The sequence below is a fragment of the Megalobrama amblycephala genome, linkage group LG22, assembly GCF_018812025.1.
Source record: "Megalobrama amblycephala isolate DHTTF-2021 linkage group LG22, ASM1881202v1, whole genome shotgun sequence".
Taxonomy (NCBI): domain Eukaryota; kingdom Metazoa; phylum Chordata; class Actinopteri; order Cypriniformes; family Xenocyprididae; genus Megalobrama; species Megalobrama amblycephala.
This window is the reverse complement of record NC_063065.1, coordinates 27230457-27256384: the sequence shown is the minus strand read 5'-3', so window position 1 is coordinate 27256384 and position 25928 is coordinate 27230457. Positions and strand designations below refer to the sequence as shown.

Below are 25928 nucleotides of genomic sequence, written 5' to 3'. Positions count from 1 at the left end.
TACATGTTGTTGCATTAAATTTCTGTATTATTGATATCTGAATCATAGAGCGGGGTCCAAAAGTCTGAACCAATAGACTAAACATTTTTATTTTGCAGTTTTCTAGATTCATATTTTATTATTATTATCCGCATAATTTGAGTGAAAAGTTTTGAAAAGTGTTTGAGAATTTCTTAGTAGTTGGAATCTTGTGTGCTTCTGTGGTAGCAAACCTGACCTTTTGTCATGGTCAATGGTCAAATTTGCTTACATTTCACTGGTGACCTAGAAATGCTGAATCAAATAAATAAATTAAATTAAATTAAATTAAATCTCTATATATCATTTCAGGGTTTGTTTTTTATATTATTTTTTTCAATGTCCTGAAACTTTAAATAATATAAATAAATGAATAAAAATTATGATTTTTATTATTTTGAACCCTAATATTCACTGCTGTTGAAATGTTTGGCCATTTTTTTATTTTTTTTTATTTTTTTTTTGTAATATTTGTACTTTTTACTTAATTTAGTATGAATAATTAAATACCTTTGTTCTGTAAGGGCACGTTAAGTTGAACAAACGTGACCGTAGAGACATTTATAATGTTTCAAGCAAACTGTCTTTTTGTACATTCTATGCCTGTTTGGGGGTGCTAAGAACTGATGTGGCCTAATGGTTAGAGAACTGGACTTGTAACCCGAAGGTCGTGGGTTCGAGTCTCAGTAACGGCAGGAAATGTAGGTGGGGGGAGTGAATGAGCAGCGCTTTCTTCCGCTCTCATTACCCACAACTGAGGTGCCCTTTAGCAAGGCACCTAACCCTTAACCACTCCCCGGGCACCCCAGCAAAAATGGCTGCCCACTGATCCGGGTGTATTTGTGTTCAGTACTCACTGCTGTTTGTGTGCACTTGGATGGGTGAAACGCAGAGCACAAATTACGAGTATGGGACACCATACATGGCTACACGTCACTTCATTTTCACTTTCACTTAACAGTTCAAAGGAGTGCATCAATAACTTTAATTCTCTGCATTTATTGCATTTTACTTATTTAATTTCCCATTTTACTTTAAATTATACATTTACAAAGTCACATTGTAAAGTGTGCACAGTTATTAAGCATGGTATAAAATTTGCTGAACACCTTTATTACATTATTAGACCTTTTAATCAATAAAGGTTTATTGAAACTTATTGACTTACAGTCCTTTAGACATATAGGTGTCTATGTATTTATTATGTCTATGGACAGTTTCATCTACTGTCCGGAGCAGATAATGATGAGTGAGCTAGGCCTTGTCCACACTAATTGTTTTCATTTGAAAACATCTTTTTCTCTCCATTTTGGTCCTCCGTTCAGTTTTGTTTTTGTGTGTAGCGTGGATGGTGAAAACGGCATTTTCAAATTTTTATATTTTGGAGAGCGCATTTGAAAACTATGTTTAGTCATGTGAAGCATATTGTACCCATACACACATCTATAGTTACACCGGCATTGTTGTGCCTGCTATTTACATTAACAGTAAATGCTCAAGATAAATGCTCCTTTGTAGAATATTCGTATTACATTGCTGCAAAGATGACATTGAATTTACTCACTTTTGCTGTCCTGCATGGCAAAATATGATGGTTGCGTTTTAAACTCGATTTTTTTTTGAGCGTGACCTGGATGCAACAGTTAGTGATGCGATATTATACTAATAAAATGAACATGCTAGAAGAATAGAGTGAGAACTTTATCTGCTCTCTCTGCATCATCTTGTGAGCATTTAGTATGTTTTATACATTTGCAGTAAGGTGATTTTAAGCATTCAGATGTTTAAGTTAAGGAGTGTATAAGGAGTGTATTTAAATGAGAACTCAATTTTCAAATGTCGCCCTAAATGAGGGAATGTGCAATGTGCTTGTGCTTTAACTCTTAAATGCATGAATGTTTCGCCAATCATTATTACATATTTGGGTCTTTAGCAACCCAGATCTATCTAACACGGATGGATCTCTACCTGTTGTGATAGTATAAAACTCTCCTGATATTAGAGTAACAATTACAGAAAAATAAAATCAAGCATATTTTGTTACCTTTTGGAGTTTGGAAGGGTTCAGTTTGAGCAGATGTTTTATACCATGTCCTTGTCAGCTCATTTCCCAGTACATTCAGCATCTTGATCATATTTGCAATATCAAACATATTCTAAAAAACTATCATTTTCAACATCTTCAAAATCAGTATTTTTGATCGCTAACAGCTTCACCAGATCCATCATCAAGTGACAGTGACGCTAATATTTGATTGTGTTCAGTACTTGCTTTGCAGTAAATTTCTGAGGCATTTCAAGTTTTGCTAATGATACTTCCTGTTTTTTTTTTTTTCTGCCTGCACTAATTATGAGTGAAACGCCACTTCATCATTGTGTATCAGACTTTGCCACCTTGTAGAATAAAGGTGAATTGCACCTAATTTAGTCATCAAAAATTCAATTATTGTTGTGCAGAAAAAAATATATTTACACTGTTACACACCTTGAGTCGTTAGCAACCCAATACAATTTTTTACAAAAAAATGAATGGGAAAACAGGAATTCTTTTATCATTTTATTATTTATTTGTTATATTGATTTATAATAAATTGATATCTAACTTTAAAACATGAATGAGGAGGAGAGTAGTGAATGACGTCCTGGGTATGCATCTAAGGGTTAAAGAGCGCAAGGTGTCCAGACATGTTTTTAAAAGTTTATCTTTTTACTTGACGGTGTGAAAAACTGAAAGCAGACTAGGCAAATGCAAAATGCATTTGCCTGTATGTAACGATCAAAAACATAATTTGCTCCTTTTTATCACTACTAGGCTAGAGCGAACATTTGACGTTTATAACGTGAGTGAATCTTCAAAAAGATAAGGGTAGCTACTCACCAATAGCAGATTACATGAGGGCAATACATCTGTTGTTATCTTCTGAGCTATTCTGAGATGTGTCTGAATTCCATGATTTTTTTGCTTCATATTTAATAGCACTCCATATTGATGAGGAGCTTAATATGATCGGCATTCGCTAATGTGCACCATACTTGAGCTTGCAATTGACTCCTCCCCCATCAAAACCATTGTTTATAGGCACATGAAAACATTTATTAAACCTTATTTTTTTTAATGGTTTTTAATGACTTTATTTTTAATGAAAGTGACACTTAGAGTAAAAAAACAGAAATCATTAGGAAATCCTTGGGCGGCTGTGCCGGTGCAAAGCACATTTCTGGTGGGGCTATAGCCCCAGCAAGCCCTGGCCTAGCGCCGCCACTGCAAAAGCATTAAAAACCACGTACAGACTCCAAACTTCTGAAATGTAGTTTACTTCATTAACTGATTTGTGTATATAGGGAATAAGAGAGGTTTTATTTGATATTATTTTTGAACATAGTATACTTAAAAAAAAAAAAAAAAAAAAAAAAAAAAAAAAACTATTCCTTTCAATTCCTGACAATCCGTTTTTGGGTCCTGTCCTTGATTTATGTATTGCCAGATTAGTGCAGAGCTCTATAAATGCCCTGTGCACAATCCCTCTGGGAGCGCCCTGACCCTCTGTGCACCTCAGCACTGCTTACCGGCTGTTTATTTACCTTCAGGTTACTCATTACCCCAAATCCCATCACTTGTTTACCTTGTTGCCCCTGATGGTAAAGTACACGTAAAATCCATTTAGTGTGACCCTGCTCAAAAATCTCCAAAGGCCTTCATTTTATGTATTATGCACATCTTTCTTAATGTGAACAATGTTAACTTCTTATTCTTGCTTTGATTTCATGAGGGCTGATTATTTTATTAAAACACGCGTGTATATGTAAAGGAAAAAGAGATCAGACCCTTTGATAGTTTTGAATGTACTCTGCAGTAAAGGGTACGTGATCATTTGCATTCACTTGCCCTACGTTGGTTACACAATACACTGCGTATGCCCTAGAGATGTGCACATGTAAGGTAATATTAGATAGCCTAGAGCACGTTATTCTTTGCTGTTAAAAAATACAACATCTATTTAGATAAGCACTTGGAGTTGCAGTAATTACAGCTTTGCTATAAATTTCTCACTGTGGACTTGATGTTTTTTTCTGTATGCCCATAGATGTGTCTGTAGAAGTTTGCTATCAATTTATTATAAAGTTTCAGTTCCAAATTCAGAACTTCTATAAAATCAATTGATTAGACATGCTTTTTGACTATTAAAATTTAATTAAACCATTAAAATGGAATGCAGAAAAATTAAGACGGAAAACACAGAATTTGGGAAAATATAAAATGGAATTCTTAGGGCCCTACAAACCCACTTTGCATCTTAAACTAACAAATTAGACAAGAAAATATTGTTTGAACATCATGTAAAGCATTTTTCTGAAATATTATATACCATCATGTTTTTTCCAAGTAAGATATGTTCCTGGATCAACATATTTTGTTGATCTTGGAACAAGATTTCTGTCTGAAAATTTTGTCCTATCTAGGGCTGGACGATATGGCCAAAATTTATATCACGATATAATTCTTAATTTCGGTCGATACGATATAATTCCGATATTGATATGAACTATATAATAGCCTCAGAAAAACTGCCAAGAATGGCCACAACGGATGTCTGTACCTACATCCGTCTGAAAAATGAATTTGCCAAATCTATGAAATCTCTTCCTATAAAACTATATAATATTTTAGAAATAAAAACAGTACAAATAAATTTATGTTCAGCTTTTATTTGTATTTAGCCTTCATACAAACATAAAAATAAACATAAGACTCACTCATTTTTTAGTAATATTAATATCTTTAACATTAAACTATAACGTAGGCTGATTTTATTATTCTTAAAGGGTCATGAAACACCAAAACACTTTTTTTGAGATGTAAACAGGTATAGGCTGCACATCATTGAAAACACTAAAGGTACTCAATGTTATTAATAAGTGAAAAATAGTTATTTTTGCATTTTTCAGAGCGATTTCTGTCTTCCTGTTTGAAAAGCTGAGTCGGAGCAACGTCACAAAATCTGACGTAATCGTGTACTTTAGGCCCAAGTATGGGCATGGTCGAACATGCTGACATAGACCGTTTAGAGAGAATCTAGACATATATATATTCATGACATAAAGTTAATCCAATCACTGCGCTGTAGTATGCATACGATTATAATTGAGGTATTATGCATGAGGAAGCATCACTTCTCTCGCCTCGGTCTCTTGTCATTCAGAGACATCGTTGGTGCTAGTTTTCTCAGTGCCACAACACAATATGTTTTCCTGAGACGCGACCAGAGCAGAGGTTTGTGTGTATGTGGATTGTTTTGCTGTAATCTACAGCACAAATGGAAAATATGTTCGCATGAGATCGCATTACAGCGGAGAATTCAAATATCACAAGTGCTGTTCATTCACCTCTGCCTGCTCTCCGTAGGCTGTTTACCTCAGCACAGCAGCACGTGTTGTTTGTATTTTGCTCGCGATGCGGTCAGAACTGGAGTTTGAATACGAACACATGAAAAATATGATTTTATGATATACAGGCGGAGCGCGCATATGCTCGGTTTCAGCGCGGAGCTCCGCAATGAGTTTAATAACACTAGCCACGTGACACATAATTCATACAGAATAAAGTAAGTTATCCGTGTTTAAAGTTTTTATTTCACACATTCTCCTGCACCAAACATTAACCAGCATGGTGTAGGTATGCACACATATTTTCATCAAGTTGTGGAAGCTTGTTCCGTCGCATTTGCATCAGGTGTACTCATTTTGTAAAACTTGCCGCGTTCGCGTTTGATCCGGTTTGATCTACAGCTGTTGAGCACTGGCTGGTGGCTGCATGTCTCTGTAGTGTACGTCATCACGCAAATAGCCAATCGCGTTCTGCTCTTTCTAACGGCTGCGCCTCAAGTCAGTGATGCTGTAATGTATATATCGAAATACCGGAAATGTGTTTAAAAATCATATCACCGTTATCGAAAAAAATTATATCGCGATATATATTGATATTGAATTATTGTCCAGCCCTAGTCCTATCCCAACCCCTAAACCTAACATTATCCATAACTTATCCATAACGTCAGAGGGAAATGATAGGTGAATAACACCAATGTAGAAGCACCTGAACCTGTTTGAAGACTAAACTTGACATAAACTGTTAATTGTCAAATATACTTTTAAAATATACTTCTCTTTTTTTTCCATTGAAACCTGACATTTACCTGTTAACCAGCATTTCGTTCTGGTGTTAAAGGCTAAATGGCATAGAGGAAGTTAGCTAGCATTCAGTTGTTGTGTCGCTGGGCAAGATATCGCATGTAATGTGAATCTTTTGAGAGACACATTATAGAGGAGGGGGTTGTTGACCTGGATTAAACCTGTCTCAAGCACAGCACAATAGCCTGCATTTTCAATGATGTAGGTCATTGATCAGAGCGCTGGGCGCCAGGCTAGCAGGCAGCAGCAGTATCCGTCTCAATCCAGAAACCTTAGCCTGGAAATGTGATGCCTATTATTCTACCCATGCTGCATTGTGCTTGGGGAGATCAGTAGTTTGCAAGTCCCACAATTATTTGGGTTTCATCCAGTGTTTTTTTTTTTTTTTTTTTTTTTTTTATAAGATCTTTGGACATTTTTTTTTTTTTTTTAATAATAAAAAATTTGTTTCACATGTAATGTTTTTATACGGCCACATTCATTATGCAGTTGGTTGACTTGTCTTCTTCTAGTTAAAGTTGTACAAAGCTTTAGATCTGTAGATCTTAGTGCTCTTAGAACCACAGGAAGTGCTAACCAGCACATGTTTGCCCTTTTGTGGACTTTAAATGGTCAAAAAAAAAAAAAAAAAGGCTCTAAAAACACATTTGTAAGGTCTTTTTTTTATTTTTAATGTATAATGGTCAAGTTGAAAGACAGTGATTCATTAGGTATGTTAAAAGTACCATTGTGTTTGTACCAAAATTAATATGAAGATGTATAAATGATGATGATAATAGTCTTTCATACTGTTTGTGTCAAAATGTTGGCATAATATTAGAAAATGTCCTTAAATAGGATATGCAGTAGGGCCTGAAACTCTTAAATGATATTGCCTTTTTCAACAAATTGTCAGTTGAAAAGAGGTGCTTAATTACTTACCTTCATGTCGTTCCACACCTGTAAGACTTTCGTTCATCTTCTGAACACAAATTAAGATATTTTTGATGAAATCGAGAGCTGTCTGACTCCTCCATAGACAGCAATTTAATCACCACCTTCAAGGTCCAGAAAGGTACTAAAGACATTGTTAAAATAGTTCACGTGACTGTGGTTCAACTTTAATTTTTTGGTTGTTATTATTGGCCGGCTCCTGCATCAGCATGACACACATGTGCCAATACTGAGCTGAGCTAAGCGCTGAACGTAAACAGCGTAGTAGAATGACACAGAAGAGAAGATATTGTTAAGTAAAGTCATTATTTTTTTTGTTTTTTGCACGCAAAAAGTATTCTCGTCACTTCATGAAATTTTAAGATTGAACAACTGCAGTCACATGGACTATTTTAACGATATCTTTAGTACCTTTCCCAATCTTGAAAGTGGTGGTTAAGTTGCTGTCTATGGAGAAGTCAGACAGCTCTCAGATTTCATCAAACATATCTTAATTTGTTTTCCGAAGATGAACGAAAGTCTTAAAAAATGACATGAGGGTGAGTAATTAATGACAGAATTTTCATTTTTTGGTGAACTAACCCTTTAATCTTCAAAACCTCAGGAAGTTAAAGGGTTAGTTCACCCAAAAATAAAAATTCTGTCATCATTTACTCGCTCTCATGTTGTTCCAAACCCATAAGACTTTTGTTCAAAACACAAACGACAATACTATAATATTCTCTAATCATTTTGTGTTTATCAATTAAAATTTTCCAGCAAGCAGTTTTTAATCAATCAGTTTAATCCAAGTCTTCTGAAGATAAACATTTGCGTTATTTCATGAACAGATTTAATCTAGACTTTTATTAGCATATAAACATTGATCAGCGCACATACATAGAGCTGCTTGAACAAACCTCACTTGTCAAGCAAGCACGTTTGAGATTCCCATATTTGAGCCTCTTTGTATGTGTGTTGATGTTTATATGTGAATAAAAGAATAACTTTCATGAATCCTCTTATTATAACCAACAAAGTGTATTGACGGTGTAGATAACAGATCCATCGTGCAGTGTATCTTCTTTTCACACGAGTGCTTGCGTTAAAATTTAACGATTGACAGCATCTGATTATAAAGGCAAAATTTTTTGCTCACTTTCTGTAAATCCATTCACAGTTTATTTTTCATTTTTCAGGTCCCAAGTTTCAGGAGTGACAGCTGCATTTAAATGTGGTAGTGAATCCACTAAATTATAGTGCTCTGTGTGAGTCACTGACGAAATTGCAATGATTGACATAGTTATAGTCATAGATTCATTTTAGCATCTCGTGGCTATGAACTAGAAACATGGATGCAACAGTTTAACCCATTTGGTGTTCACTTTTTTTGACCAGTTGACTAATTTTTGAATATGTTATGTGTTGATTCTCATAAACAGACAGTGACAACAAGACTGTCATGATGACAGCAATGTGGCTCTGGTGTGTAAAACATGCAAGTGCTGGAATTGCAAATGTTTGTTATAGTATACAAGACATGATCACAGTTTCTGGTATATGTATTCTGTTAAACATGAAGTGAATTTGACATCTACTGTAAAAAGGAGGAAGCACACACTGAAGAGACTTTTTATACACTTTACAGTTTACTTTAAAACAAAATAAATAATGTATCTGCTCAAAATCTGTCTAAAAGGGCTTCTCAGAGAGCTTTTATGTTTTGTGTGCTGTGTGTAGAGGGTTTTTTTTTTTTTTTTTTTTTTTTTTTGCACTCACCTCTTGATCGTGTCTGTTGTAGGGAACTAGATTTTGTAACCATAGTGACGAGCAGTCGAGCACTTGCTGCAGGCCACACTGAGCCTCCATTGGCTGCTACACGCGTGTTGACATGTTGGGTACTGCGGGTGGGGGAAGGGTGGAGACTCACACACTGACCCGCACTGTCATGAAGATCTCTAGAACATATATCAGCGCTCATCCTGCGAGCAAAAGAGTTTTCATAGCACCCATAACACGGTGTCAGACAGTCTTTGACTTTTTGAAATAGAAGCGTTTGTGTGAAAGTGACTTGAAAAAGGAAACGTTGCTCAAACTCACAGGCAAATGCTGCATGTTTACAAAAAAAATCAGATGAAGACTTTTTTGTTTTTGTTTTTTGACCCTTTGAGGAAAAAGAGCAGTTTAGTAGTTAGATGAGCTGGTTGTGACTCACAGATCTGCCATGCTCTTGGTTTCTACTCTGCACTGTGATCTAAAAAACAGTTCAGTGGTTTGTTTTTGGTGGATATGGTTAAGATCGTTAGTGCAAGATAATATAAGATAAGACGAGAAATATTGTATAGAGGTGTGTGTGTGTGTGTGTGTGTGTGTGCGCGTGTGTGTGTGTGTTTGTTGAATGGTATAGCCCAGCTGTTGTGGAATATTCACAATATTGTTTTCATTGCAGGTCTCGTAGTCGAGGTTGTGCACAGGCCGATGATGAGGACAGCATGGACGCCTCTGATGTCACACCAACTCCAGACATTGACATCACACCAGAGATGGGTGAGTTTTGTGTTTGTGAACAAAATGAAATGTTGAAGTTTGCAAGCCATAAAAATTCATTGTCTATGCTACATTTTTCCTGATGAGACAGTGACAGTGCTGTTAACTTGCCTGAGCTGCTCAAATTATTCATGGGCCATGTTTACTATGAGCCCTGAATGAGATGAAATGACTCGGCATTGAAAAATAGTACAAAGAAAACATAGGCAACACATTGTCCTATTGTCTTCCATGGATGACCAGTGTTGTCCAGTTTGCAAACAAATAACTTGGTTGAAAAGACTTACAAATCAGTTATCAGTTTGTGTACATCAAGCTTTTGTGAGACTTAAATCATATAGTATGTAGTATGTGCTGTAGTTTTGTAGGTGTGCACTATACTTCATAAACCATGTTGTGTGTTTTTTCACATTCATTGGTTTTGGTGTGTGGTAGATTGTGTACAATTTGATAGATCTTCTTTGGTTTATTGATTGTTGTATCATTTATTTAAGCAAATCTTGATTACAGTATTATGCAGTTATGTGATTCTAAGGGAATCTTGTGTGAGCACATATAAGACCCATTAGTGTCCTTAATTCCCATGTCACTAGATCTTTTTTAACCCTAAATAATAATAGAAAATACAATAAAAAGGGCACATCCCATCCCCCTCCTGCCCTTTTGCACTTTTCATGTTAGTCAGTGATATAGCAGATGATTAACACTCACAAAAAGCTTTTAACATCTTCATTGCTTTTAGTTTGCTGGCATTTTTTATTCTGGTTATTGGCTTACTTCTCACCTGAAGTTTGTGATATTTTTATCTGTGGTCTGGCTCCATCAATGGCTGGGAGTAGGGATGCACCAATACCAGTATCAGTATCAGGCCAGATACAGCACTCGTGTACTCATACTCATTAAAATAAGTGTGCTTGTGACAAAGAAACACTGACAATAGAGCAAACGGATAGCAGAATGGATATATCAGAGAAGGATGTCTATGAAGTAAATGTATCGAATTAATAGAATGTTAAACAAATTAAATATTGTCAAGCGCACATCCCTTTTTCATAGACATCGCTGGAAAGTTTGTAGTTTGATCGGATATGTTAATAGCAAATAAAGTAAAATAAGGCACATAGTACTAGCGTTAACTGACAGTAAGGAGATGGAAATCACACTTCTGTTGCATCATGCTCTTGATTGCTGATCGTTTAATCAGCACACATGCGTCATGTAAGTAAAAACTTTAATTGTTGTGTGTGATTTGTGTATAATGAATGGTTCCCTACATTATTACAGGACAAGAAGTTTACTGTTCCCAAACATTGGAAGTGCATGCCCAAAAAGGCGCATCTCAGACAACGCTTGAATACTGAATTTAATTCTTTTTCACGTCTTCTTGCGCTTGAACTGACAAATTCATACAAAATTATGTAAAAATGCCCATCTTGGCGAGTATGCTAGTAAACATAGATGGTAATGCCTTAAGTGAACGTAAACAGTTTAGAAATATGTTACACATGTGTAACAGTATATTTGATCTGTGCATTCGGTCTTAACACTCTGAGGTCTGAAAACGCGCCGGCGCGTTTTGCAGGTTTTTTTTCACATTGCAGCAAAACAGACTTAAAATACTCTGTCATTTTTTGTCATAGAGACATAAGTAATATATCAATTGAAACTATAGAATATCTTCTTTTATTTGTATACACTCAGAGTAAAAACACAATGTTGTGGTTTTTGTAAAATAAAGAAAACTAACATGATGCGTGATTTCTCCTCTCCCTCTGAACGAAGTCCAATCTGATAGTTCTCAGAAAATGAACTGTAACTTAGTGAATACTAATCACAGAAAAATTAAACTTATGTCTAAAAAAACGTTAAGATGTCAGGTTTTAAATCATGTAAGTCAAATCGAAAACAAACCTTCTGTGTTTATGTAATCTGTATGAAAAGAGAGCCATGTCAGAAGTCCGTGATTCAGCTCATTATCCGCTAATACGGCCACGCCCACGGAGCCAGCGCTATTCAGACGCAAATTCAGAGGCAATACATGCATTCATCGTCTCAATCGTGTATTTATTGTCTTGAAAAGTGTTTATCTGGATGTAAAAGTCACGGTTAGCGAGCTCTAGAAGACATGCAGTTAGTTCCTGTTTTCTTGTCTTCTATAGATGAATTTTAGATGAGTTTTTGTTTCTTTAGCGCCCTCCGGCTGCAGTATGAATTGGAAACTCCATTCATGGAATAGCCTCTTCTTCTTTTAGATGAATTTGTGGACTAAAAATGCACAGAGAGCGCCCTCCGACTTCAAGGATGAATTGAAAACACCAGCGCTCATAGTAATGACAATGAATATTAAATAAATATAACTCCTCTGTATAGAAAATTGACATAAGCATATGAGAATCCAATATTTCTCCAAATGTGCATGCTTTTAAACTAAAAGCCTATATTCAGACTCTTTGCATCACAGAAATACATTATATTTTAAAGTATAATATAAAACCATTAATTTATATTGTAATAATATTTTTCTGTATGTTTCATATATCATGATGAGCTTGAGACATCACAGAAGGTTTTTTTCACAGCCTACCTGACTGAAATGCCTCATTAATATGCAAGTCATTTCAGCTCATTACTATCCAATTCTTTTGTCTTCTCAGGTGAGAATGATACATTATTCAGTGGTGATTCACGCCTCCACGCATACTGTGTTTCTTGGCAAAAAGTGTCTTACAAAAACTAAATCAATATATTGTTTTATATGAAGGTGTAGGCAGCATAATTTTTACATAATTTTGAAGCAAAAACTCTAGTTTACAACCTCCAATACCCTAAAGTATTGTAAACACAGATTTACTATACTTTTTTTGGCCTTATTTCAGTGACTTAAGTTTTTTGTTTTTTCAATAACCACGCATAAATGTTATTCCTTCAAAAACACAAACATGTACATACATGTTCCTCACATATTATTGTAGCCTAGTTTGTGCTGAATACAGTGTAATGACACTTTTTCCATTAATATGTTTATGAACAACTGAAAAAAGCACAAATGTCAGGGCATGTCAAAACTTCTCCAGGCCCCAAATCAGCCTCAGACTCCAGAGGGTTAAAGGGACAGCAGCATAATAAACCTGCTGCTGTGTTTGTAATGTTCAATCAACAAAGGACAGAGAAATCACTCACTGCTCTTGACTGAATGACTTTTGTAGCTTTAATAAAAAAAATAAAAAAAAAAATTCTACATTTAATAGATTATGCAGTTTTATTTTATATTTGATTACTTTATTCAAACTCTGTACCTGAAAATTACTGCTAGCCCTACCTGAAAGCACTGCTTATTTCATATCTTTTTTTGTTCTTATTTTATTGCTGACTGTTTACTTCTGCAATAATGTTTTAAATTAACATTATTATTATTATTATTATTATTATTATTTAAATCTAGTAGTTTTTACTGCAGCATCAAAATTGTAATAGAGAATTGTGATATTTCACTGGTATCTAAACATTTGAACCACTGACTGAACAGTTAAATAAAAATAAATAAATAAAAAAATTTAGCAGTGAGCCCTGCTGCAGCAGCTCTGAATATGCCCTGTGCCATTATATTGAAAGATTAAATATGACAGAGCAATAGAATGCAACAGAAGCTTGTACAATGCATTTTAACAGGCATAATTAAGCATGAAAATAACTGAAGGAAATATATATTTGTTAAACAAATTAAACCAATGAATATGATTCATATTTTGGTTTCTCTTCCTAATATATTCAAAAATTACAAATGCAATGAAAATACATGTATCGGTATCGGCAAATAAAAAAAGTGAAAGTATCGGTATTGGCCTAGTTCTGGAAAAAATGGTATAGGTGCATCCCTAGCTGAGAGCATAAAAACAGCAGAAAGGCACTTTAGTTATCACTGCTGCAGTTTTTCCGCAAACGTGTTCTGGTAATGTCATGGCTTCTTATCTTCTGATCTCAGCCACATCCTGGTAGACTACTATTGACTGCTGTAGACTTCCATGTTGAAAGAACTTTTATGCCACCCAGATCTAAAGGCATTATGGGACATGATCTCTCTTTTCATGGTGTCAGTCAGGTGTGTCTAATGTCCAAACATGTAGTAACTACTTAGTCTTGCAAGCTTGACTTTTAATTATTGGCATAAAGCCTGGTCCACTGACCGACAGGTAAACTGCCCAATCACAGTTAAATATTTGTCTGTGCATTTTATGGTCATTAAAAGAAAAATAAATTTCAGATGTTTACATTTTGGAATTTATTTGATAATTTATGGGCTTCAGATTGGATCTTGCCATTTGGAGAAAGCTCTTGTCAGTTTTATGTGCAGTGTGTTTTAGGCAGTCTGTGAATTATCCATGTTTGTATTGTCTGAGGCTACTGTTTTTTGCAATATCCATCATCTTGATTGTCTCTTGATTTTGTTCACTTCAATAATTTGTGACATTATCACATTAGTGTTTCCTGCTCTTCCTGTTCTAATATGAGGGTGGTCTTAACCCTTCTCCACCCCAGAGGACTCTATCATGATCATGACAGTTTTTTTTCCACAAAATCTTCTTGAGAACATTCATTTCCTGCTAGTCATTACACTGCAAGAGTTTCTGCTCTGGGCCGTAGGATTTTCTGAGGAAGATTGGGTGAACATGGTTGAACAGGATTATCTTTTTTTTTTGTTTCCTTTCTCTAGTAACAAAGGCTTGTTTTGATTGAACTGTAGAGATGTAGTTTTGTGTCTAGACAGAATGAAGCAGCACTAAAATAAAGATGCTACTTACGCTTCAGTGACACAGCGGCTGCAAGATATTTATTTTTTCCATTTATCAGCTCTAAAATTCCTTAATGACGACAGAAAATCACTTCTGGGTCACTGAGTCACAACAACCCAAAAAAAATGTCCAAAGAGAATAAAACAGAATTGGAATTACCCTCAGTCTCTCAAGCCAAGACTGTAAAAATGTAGTTCTGATCTGTATCTGACCTTACTAAATGTATTTTTTTAACTTTCATTTTTTTTTTTTTTTTTTTTTTTTTCCTAATTCTAAAGCCTACACTTCAATTTAATCATTACTTTTCAATTTTGATTGGGCTTTAAATCCTCTATTTTTTATCCATCAGTAAAACAATGTACTTGTGTAAAAAAAAATAAAATAAATAATAATAATAATAATAATGTAAAATAATGATTCTTGGTCTTTTAATATGACACTGTCAGACTTCTGAACAAGAACTTCCTGTCCGTCTGTCTATCTGCCTGCATGTATACATTTTAACACAAGGGGCCATTTACATAACAGTTTTCACCATTTTTTGACCTCCCTTGGTACTGAGCACATCTTGAACTTTTTTGGGGAGACTGTCCTGAAGTTTTTTTGAAGTAATCTTCTGGTATATTATACCAGGCTTCTTTCAGCACTTCCAAGAGTTCTTCTTTATTTTTTTCTCTGTCCAGGTGATCCCATACTGCCTCTATAATATTCATGACTGTCAGTTTTTTGTTCTCTCCAAATATGATTTCACTGCATTAGCAATGTGCTTGGGAATCGTTATCATGCTGAAAAATAAAACCATTCCCAATCAGGTGCTTTCCAGAAGGAATGGCATGATGAATTAAAACATGTCTTTACTTTTCAGCATTCATTATCCCATCAATTCAGACAATGTCGCCAACACCACTTGCAGAAATGCAGCCCCAAACCAGAATAGACCCTACACCATGTTTCACTTAAGGTGCCCAAGAATGCTTTTTTCACAAGATGTAATATAAGTCAAGGTGTCTGAATGTGTCTGTGAAGTTCAGCTCAAAATCCCCAAGATTTTTTTTTAATAAATTTTTTTAACTCTTTTTGGGGCATCATTAACAATGCACTGATTTAGGAAGCGTCGCCCCTTTAATTCGCGTGCTCCCTGCCACATGAGCTGTCGACTATATTACAGCGCATTTACAAAGTTCACACAGCTAATATAACCCTCAAATGGATCTTTACAAGATGTTCGTCATGCATGCTGTATGCATGCTTCGAATTATGTGAGTAAAGTATTTATTTGGATGTTAACTTTTATTCTGGTGATTTGAGGCTGTCCTCCGTGGCTACGGCTATGCTAATGTTGGAGAGATTTATAAAGAATGAAGTTGTGTTTATGAATTATACAGACTGCAATTGTTTAAAAATGAAAATAGCGACGGCTCTTGTCTCTGTGAATACAGTAAGAAACAACATTTAACAGTCATTAGCAACATGCTAACGAAACATTTAGAAAGACAATTTACAAATATCACTAAACATATCATGTTATCATGGATCATGTCAGTTATTATTGCTCCATCTGCCATTTTTTGCTATTGTTCTTGCTTGCTTACCTAGCTGTTGATTCACCTGTGCACAGATCCAGACGTTAACTGGCTGCCCTTGTCTAATGCCTTTTATAATGTTGGGAACATGGGCTGGCATTATGCAAATATTGGGGCGTACACCCCGACTGTTACGTAACAGTCGGTGTTATGTTGAGATTCGCCTGTTCTTCGGAGGTCGTTTAAACAAATGAGATTTATATAAGGAGGAGGAAACAATGGAGTTTGAGACTCAATGTATGTCTTTTCCATGTACTGAACTCTTGTTATTTAACTATGCTGAGGTAAATTCAATTTTTGAATCTAGGGCACCTTTAAGGCTGCATGCACTCATTCTTCCAACTCTTCTTCTCGCATATTGTGGATGATTGGACCCAAAACTTTTAAACTTGGATTTGTCACATAATACTTAATACATAATACTCTTTCACTGATTTTCATTCCAATCTTTGTGAGCTTTAGCATATCTTAGCCTTTTCACCCTGTTCCCCTTCCGAAAAAATGGGTTTCTTGGCTGCTATCATTGCACAAAGACAATTCCTGATCAAGCCTCTTCGGACTGTAGAAGGGTCAACTTGGCATCCCGATGAAGCTGCCAGATGCTGAGCCAGGTCCTTGCTGGACTTCTTCCTGTCTCTCAAAGAAGAAACTCTGAGAAACTCAGATATTTTCATCAGATTGTGAAAGTTTTCTTGGCTTTCCAGTCTGTTTTTTGTCCTTGACCTCTCCTGATATTTCAAATTTCTTTATAACAGCTTGAATACCACATCTTGAGTATCCAGTTTGTTTGCTGATTTCCCTTTGATACTGGCCTTGCTGATGGAAAACTATGATTTTATTTGTGTCAAATTCTGTGATATTTGGCACATTGAATGGAATGGAATTGAAAGTTGGTCTTATTAGCAAGCTTCCAATGAATTAAACTCATAGAACATGTGTATGTAATGCTCAAGCATGTCACAAGCCTTGTGTAAAAGACCTTTTTCATAGCATTCATTTTGAGATGAAATGGTAGGAAAAATACAGGTGTTACTTAGCAATGACATTAATTAGGGTTCCATTCCATTTAGGTTGGAAAAATAGCCAGTTTTCTGCTATTGCTCAAATGTAAGGGGAGGTCATGTTAAATACTTGCTACTTTAGCCTAAAGAAGCTATTTTTTTTAATATGGCATACAAATTTTTCAGAAAGTGTCTGAGAAATAATTATAAGGGGCTTTCACACTGGAGGAACCCTTTCATAGTTCCTAGAACTATTGGCTGAAGTACCGGGATTTTGCTGTGTTTGCACTGCAGGAACTAGGAATGATTTTAGTTCTAGGAACTCATTTGGGGGGACTAAATTAGCTCCTACTTCAGATTAGGGTCTAAACCATCGCTATAAGAACTATTAGTGACATAACTGTACATTAATTGGTCAAACCCCAGCACCCGGCATTTTTAAAAACCTTTTTACCTTAATTGCTTTTTGGCATTTACCTGTTGTCTGCAGGGTTGTGTTTTTTCATCTGCCTTGATGATATGTAATACTGCAAGCTGTCATAGGAGATTTAATCTCTTAGCCCCACTTTTTGCTCTTTCAGTCACAAATTATGCGTTTACATTCTACCTCCATTATCACGAAACTCACGACAGAGTTCCTAATTATCGTGCAAATGCAACCAGGAACATGGCCCAGGGGAGAAATTAGTTCTCAGGGAACTATCCTAGAGGCTATTTCCTATAACTGAGTTCTTAGAACTATTCGGTTTGAAAGCACCTTTATATGGACATTATACCATTGCTAAAATTAGAATTACAGTTTCTACTATAAAGCGTTCATGGTTTTACTCATGTCTGATCTCGACAGTCTGGACAAAAGAAATGAACACAAGAAGATTTCCACATCAAAGAAGGTGGAGCCTCAGAACACACCTACCTATTACATTACTGCTAATGTTTATATGTGAATAAAAGCCTAAATTCTATCTGTTCAGTGTATAAAGCGATAGTCTCTCCAGAAGACTTGGACTAAGCTGCTCAATTCATGTGGATTAGTTTTGCGATCTCTTTATGAACTTTTTGAAGCGTTAAAGTTATGGAGGGACAGAAAAGCTCTCAGATTTCATCAAAAATATCTTCATTTGTGTTCTGAAGATGAGCGAAAGTCTTGCGGGTTGGGAATGAAATGAGGGCGAATAATTAATGATAAAATTGGGCCGATCGTCTACAAGCTATCAATGGTCAGCTAAACTACTGTATTTAAACACACAATACACCATTGCATTATCCATGGATAACTTTTGAGTCACTATAATGAATGTAGCATATGAATGATGAATAATGAATTTATTAATTCACTACGTTCATGTTTACATTATATGCACTTAGGTGCCTATTGCCAACAAAACAGACATTTGATTTGAAGCAGTTTTACTCACCACCTGCGGTTCTGACTCATGACTCGGATCATTACCGCTGTGACCAATCCATCTTTCAGTTTCAAACGATCTGTAAATCCAGCGTAGAACTGGGCCTTGTTTATAAAACCATAAGCACCGATCCTGAGGGCTCGAACAGCCACGTAAATACACAAGATATTCTCCATTCACTTTAACCAGTAAGAAAGTGATTGTAACTATCAGTTTCTATGGTTATTTTAATAACAAATATCGAGAGCGCATCAATGTAATGCATGAGAACAAATCTGTCAGCTCCACTGAACGCTGGGTTTTTTGGGAAGCAACGTTATCTTTCCCTCACAACCAAAAACACACTTCTTTGGTGACATTGTTGATTTCGTGCAGCGCTGCCGACAACTTCAGTAAACCTGAACGCACGTTGATAGGTGTGCTTTTGCTCTCTCACTCTGGTCGATGTGTGCGCACGCACCCTTCCGGGAGAAGTGCCCATACAAGGAATTCCGCCCTCGTTTACATCACTCAGGCCGATACTCAAAAAAAAAAAAAAAAAAAAAAAAATCAGAATCCTGTGACGATTTGAAAGAGAATTTTGGGAACATAAATACTCCGTCATACGTCCAACTCATGTTTTGAAACTTTGGCCATGTTTAGCATGAGAATCCGACTCTTTAACAGTGTAAATAAGTCAGAATACATGAAATAGCATTATACCCCCTCCTTTAAGGTGTATTTTCACAAATACAGCTGTGTATTTGTATTTTATGTATTTGCACAATACATGTCCGTATTCACAAACTTCTGTCATGAGCTACGTGTTTTCAGTTGTGAATGGTGGGATAGACTCATAAGAGTTAGTCATTCTTCATGTCACACTGATATGTTTTCATCTTCTTCAGTAATGTACATCAAACTCTGGTGCACACCTGTTTTTTTTTTTTTTGTTTTTCTTTTCCCTCTGTTGTCCCTGTTTCTTATGTCTACTGACATGAATGCTCTTTTGAACAATGGAAAAACAATGTTCTGCCTTTTCAAACATCGTTTTAACAAGTGCTGTGTGGGTAAGTCTGCCATGAGATGAGCCGTTTTCATCCCTGTAAAGGTTGATCTAAAGGTCATGGCTCCCATTGTAGTGGCTTTTTGGGATACATCGTGTTTGTGAATTTAAATTTTTTTTTTTTTTTTTTTTTTTTGCATTATTCTCTAGAAGAACAAAGTGTCAGTATCCAGTTTGTCTTGATAGAAATTTATACTTTTAGTCAGCAAGGATGCATTAAATTTATCAAAATCAACAGCAGACAATTCTAGACATTTATAATGTTACGAAAGATTTGTATTTAAAATAAATGCTATACTTTTTAACTTTCTGTTCATCAAAAAAAAAAAAAAAAAAAAAAAAAAATCATAAAAATATCACTGTTTCCATGAAAATATTAAGGAGCAGCACAACTATTTTCAACATTGATACTGTAATAAGAAATGATTCTTGGGCAGTGAAATCAACACATCATATGATAGTGATCATGTGACACTGAAGACTGGAGTCTTGGTCTTTGAAAATAAATTTCAGTCAGTTAAAATAGAAAACAATTGTTTAATTTTTAGTAATATTTTGCAATATTAATGTTTTTATTACTGCATTGCAGCCTTGGTGAGCATAAAAGACTTCTTTCAAAACCTAAAAACAAATCTTACTGACCCCAAACTTTTGAACTGTAATGTAGATATTGTTGATTGTGATGATATCCATGGAAGGTGAAGTTTTTTTTTTTTTTTTTTTTTTACTTTCAGCTAAATTAGAGGAATGGTTCACCATAAAACAGAATATTTTGTCATTTACTCATGCTCATGTCATTGAAAATCCATTAAACCTTCTTCTAGGGAACAAACAAACAAAAAACAAGAAAAAAATCTGAAGGCTGTACTAGTTGTATTTTTTCCAATTACATTGGGGGGTTAAAGCTTTCAAACTTCAAAAAGCACTATAAAAGTATCAAAAATTAGCACTACTATGATTATGTATAGTTTTTGTTATATGTTGGGTAATAAAACCAATCTAAAATCCAAAGCATCCTCAAGCAAACCCAGTTGAGAACTGCTGATTTTATACTCATCTTACTCATGGGTCATTGTAATTGCCAACTGCCTGCTCTTCTTCTTGCACTGCTTTAATGTAGCATCAGCAGATGACATGTTTGCGGATATGAATGTCACGCTGCTGCAAGACAGAATTCTTCACTCATAAGACCGTTTCCATTAATCCAGTGGGCGTATGAAATGTTTCCTGGAAAACCAGTTTGCGTTTCTAGTTATGTAGGAACACTTGATCAATAATTATTGTTTGTGGAGTTTTCAATGAGTCATGCCATGTTTGGACAGTCTGTAATTTATCAAATAAAATATTATGTCTAAGATTGTAGCTCCTCTCTGTCCTTCAGTACTGGGGTTCATTTAAAACATCTCATCAAGGTGAGGCAGGGGAGTGTTTTTTCTTTTTTTCTTCTCCTTTTTTCTCTCTCGCTCTCTTTCTCACTCTCATTTTATGAACATACAAAAAATGTTTGGCATTTTTATCATCAACACGAATAAACATCTGGTTATATGTTAATTCCTGAGCTTGCCGCTTATGGCCCGCTCACATGACCTTGGTTACGCTAGCAAAAAAAAATTAACTATTTAAAAACCCATTAATACATTCTAAGAGAATTTTTTTTTTCCTTATAAGGTATGTCAGTAGGGTCTATTTTGATTTCATGTTGACTACCTTTTGTGAAAAGAGAAAGGATATAAAAATGATCACTGTCCTGTTTGAATTCATAGATATGCTGGAGCCAGAAACGGATGATGACTTTCCTGAGCCACTGGATCTCAGCCCCAGAGACGAGAGGCCTCTGTCCCCGCTCTTCCAGCGTTCTGTGTCAGAAGACTCCGCTGGCTCGTCCGCATCCACCACTAGAAAAGCCAAAACTAGGTTAGTTCACCCACAACACACACAAAGCTGTGTGTGTGTGTGTGTGTGTGTGTGTGTGTGTGTGTGTGTGTGTGTGTGTGTGTGTGTGTGTGTGTGCGTGTGTGTGTGTGTGCATTAAAAGGTTGAGGAGCAAGCTTTTATTAAGCTTTAATGTCGCCCAGAAGAGGGTGAGAGAGTTCACACAAACACAGTGTGCTGATGAACAATGTTTACACAGAAGAAAGTGTACAAGGGGGTCAATAGGGTCTTAGAAAACAAGTAGCAAGTGTACATCAGGTCAAAGAAAGATTACAGTTACAGTGAGATTACAGTGCTTGTGATGCAAATTTCATCACCAGAATAGTACGCGCAGGTTGCTTATGCGCATTGAATTTGATTTGCACAAATCAGTTGTTCCACAAGGCAGCAATACTGGCCTTGGCCGTTGTTTTACAGTAGAAAACGAAACTAAAGAGCACACTATCAGATGGAGTATACTTTGAAAGGCTATGCATTCAACTGTACACATACGCTTGTGTACATGTAAAAAAAAAAAAAAAAAAAAAAAAAAGTTCTCTGTTGTGTCAGACATAACCGTTGCTGCAGTTCATCCAGCAAATGTTACTTTGTTTTATAACATACACACAACAATGTTGAAAATCCCAGTTTCAGGATTTTGCCAACACTGGTACGCATGACCGCAGCTAGTGTGCTTTTTTTGCACACTCTGAGTGAAAGCGAGGGAGTGTGGGGGGAGGGGACCGCTGAAGCCCTGCTGCTGTCATTAGTAAAGGGAGGGGGCGAGAGAGTGCTCTCTTTTAGATTCCCAATTAGCACAGATTGTGCACTTGCTAATGTGCAGCACCATTTGCAGCGTGTGAGAGGAGAGGAGACCCCCTTCTGTATTGCATGCGCATCACATCTTCTACTGACAGCAGCTCTCATGGGCTGCACAGCTGACAGAAAGTAAATGAACTCTAATGAGAATGCACTGACAGTTATGACATTTTACTAAGATTTCACAACAATCACAATGTTTACGAGCAAAATGTTGTCGGCAAATAAAAGTACAATCCAACGCACACACCCAAGAGCCACGTGACAGGAAATGCGACAAAAATAATGACTGTTTAGACTGCTGACCATGTGTTTAACTATAGAAAAAGGTCAAGTAAAATTTCAGGGCAGTTCAGATGCTAATCGTCTTTTAGGGTGACTTCTGTACAAGAACATGCATGGCTCCACTGTGAGAGAACTTATGCATCCAGACAAGCAATTAACCCTTTAAAACCAACGGGAGTGTCACCGTACCGGTTTGTGTGTCTCTGTTTAAGAGCAAATAGAAACTGAAACCAAATAGGTAGCACAAAATTATTTTTGCATGCAAAATCAGAGACGTTACACGTTCAGATCAAGCCTCTATTATGCTCCTGTTGCATTGTTTTCACCCTCTAATGGGTCTGCACAAATTGTTTACAACAAAAACAATGCACAGAAAATATGTAGATTTCACGTGACGTTTTTGCTCATAGCTTCATGAAAAATGCACAAATTGTAGAAAATGACACGCCATTATTTACAGCAAATTCTCACGATTAAAAAATCAAAAATCAACATATTCCATTTCATCAATCATGAGATATTACTCATGGAGTGATGTAACATACTTGGCTAAAAACATGTCTCTCATCTTTCCAGGATGTAATGTGTTATTCAATGTTCCCAGAACCGATCCATGCTTGTTTTCCAACGTGGAATAACATAACATAAAATCGGTATCATAAAAAAAAAAAAAAAAAAAAAAGCCAGCGGGCGCCACCTAGCAATGAAAAAAATAATCATCATAATTAATAATCACCAATTTTGTCGATCGTGAGATATTTCTCAACACATAAAACTATAAGTCTAAGGTGTCCCCTGAATGTGTCTGTGAAGTTTCAGCTCAAAATACCCCATAGATTTTTTTTAATTAATTTTTTTAACTGCCTATTTTGGGGCATCACGTCATAAACTATGCACTGATTTTTTTCAGCCCAAAATCAACATAATCCATTGCATTTACTATTAGATATTCCTAATGGAGGAACAATTTTAAAGGGAAGTCAAGCTAAACAAAAAGGCCCTTTAATTTCGCGTAAATTTTGCTCACTGCCACACAAGCTCTCGATTATATTACAGCACATTTACAAAGTTCACACAGCTAATATAACCCTCAAATGGATCTTTACAAGATGTTCATCATGCATGCTGTATGCATGCTTCGAATTATGTGAGTAAAAAAAAAAAAAAAAAAAAATATTTATTTTGATGTATATATTTGATTCTCTGTGAGTTCGAGGCTGTGCTCCGTGGCTAACGGCTATTGCTACACTGTTGGAGAGATTTATAAAGAATGAAGTTGTGTTTATGAATTATACAGACTACAAATGTTTAAAAATGAAAATAGCGACGGCTCTTATCTCCATGAATTCAGTAAGAAACCATGGTAACTTTAACCACATTTAACAGTACATTAGCAACATGCTAACGAAACATTTAGATAGACAATTTACAAATATCACTAAAAATATCATGCTATCATGGATCATGTCAGTTATTATTGCTCCATCTGCCATTTTCGCTGTTGTTCTTGCTTACCTAGTCTGTTGATTCACCTGTGCAGATCCAGATGTTACTGGCTGCCCTTGTCTAATGCCTTTCATAATGTTGGAAACATGGGCTGGCATATGCAAATATTGGGGCGTACACCCCGACTGTTATGTAACAGTCGGTGTTATGTTGAGATCCGCGTGTTTTCCGCAAGTCTTTTAAACAAATGAGATTTACATAAGAAAGAGAAAGCAATGGAGTTTGAAACTCAATGTATGTCATTTCCATGTACTGAACTCTTGTTATTCAACTATGCCGAGGTAAAGATGTTTGTTTCAGAGTGAAATGCGGCAGTGTTCATTTACACGTGTGCAGTTCATGATGCTGTGTTTGTGTCTCAGAACAGATCAATTCACAGTAAATGAACCAAGTTTTTATGAGACATTGGAACATCATATATCTGAAACTGGCAGCACATATATTTATGTAGATTACAGCCTTTGCAGTTCAACTATCGCATTAAGCCATATCATGATATTGATTTTATTTTAATGTATCATGCAGCCTTAGCTTTCAGCAAGTGTTTGAACATAAAGATGGCAGTTGTGGTTTGGGCTTTTTTTTTTTTTTTTCTTTTTCTATTTTTTTCGACTACTGATAAGGTCTCAAAAACAAGTTCTCAATTACTTAGCAGATTGGTGCTGCACATCTTGCACTTAAAGGGATAGTTCACCCAAAAATGAAAATTGTCATCATTTACTCACCCTCATGTTTTCCAAACCTGTATACATTTCTTTTTTCAGCTGAACACAAAGGCAGATATTTGGAAGAATGTCAGTAACCAAACAGATCTCGCCCCCCATTGACTACCATAGTATTTATTTTTCCTACTATGGTAGTACTGTAAATAGGGGGCGAGATCTGTTTGGTTATTGACATTCTTCCAAATATCTACCTTTCAAAGAAACAACATGAGGGTGAGCAAATGATGATGAGAAAATTTCTTTTTTTAACTGTATTTTCATGATCAAAGTGATTCCAGGCATTACTGCCCCTTTTCAAATACATAGTTTCGCTTTATTTTGCTGGTCTGGACAGCGTGCTTTCCTACCGCTAAACAATCTGACCTTAGGTACCACCCAAAATGCTGCAAAAATCAGAAAAAGGTTTTCATGATTGATCGTCGGTGTCACGTCAGAGTACTTGTGGATTCGTGCACATCCCTAGTTGTGGGTTGATTAGGAGTCTTGTCTTTTGACTGATTTAGAGCGTGATTTCACTGTCAGAGCCATCCAAGGATGTCATATCCTCTCACGTAATCCTTTTTGAGTTCAGTCACCCAGTCAGAAGAGTTACAGCACCTCAGCGGGGCACTGGGGCATGAGGCATCGACAAGAAACCCCCGACTAGTCAGATTGTTGCACAGATAGAGCAGTGAGGATTGGATGCACAACTGCTTAATGACTTGGGTTAAAACAATCTACTTGACTGCAACCACATTTGGCTATGAAATGTCACTTTTCTTTGGCATTCAGAACGGAATTCATAACATGGCGAGTTGCATTCTCAGTATTGCACTTTAAGTATGCAAAACAGAACTTGCAATGTTGGCCCTGAATTTACAGCTATATTTGTGCACTTAGGAATGTTTACTTATGTTATGTTTCTGATTGAATAGTTGAAAGTCTGAAAAATCTTTTCTAAAATGTCTTCTCTCTTCCATCTCAGAGAAAAGCTCTGTGCCTTCTGCTACTGTGGAGAAAAGAGTCTCTTGGGTCAGGGTGAGTTGAAACTGTTTGGACCCACGCCTGGTTACGTCCCCTTGCACATCCGGAACCGCCGCGGCAGCTCCGAGAAGGATGACGATTACCATGACGACGACAATGATTTTGATGACAATGACAACCGCAGCCCAGGGCATCGTGGGAGCTGCCTAAAAAAGTGAGTTATTA

General features: G+C 36.1%; 1 protein-coding gene across 1 annotated transcript in view; it reads left to right on the top strand.

Moving 5' to 3' along the window:
* The window catches only part of kmt2ca (lysine (K)-specific methyltransferase 2Ca), a 181276-nt gene that overhangs the window by 40650 nt on the left and 114698 nt on the right, over positions 1-25928 (top strand). Inside the window, 3 exon segments of the mRNA XM_048173990.1 lie at positions 9569-9666; positions 21258-21408; positions 25705-25917. Of these exon segments, the coding sequence (XP_048029947.1) occupies positions 9569-9666; positions 21258-21408; positions 25705-25917 (462 nt within the window).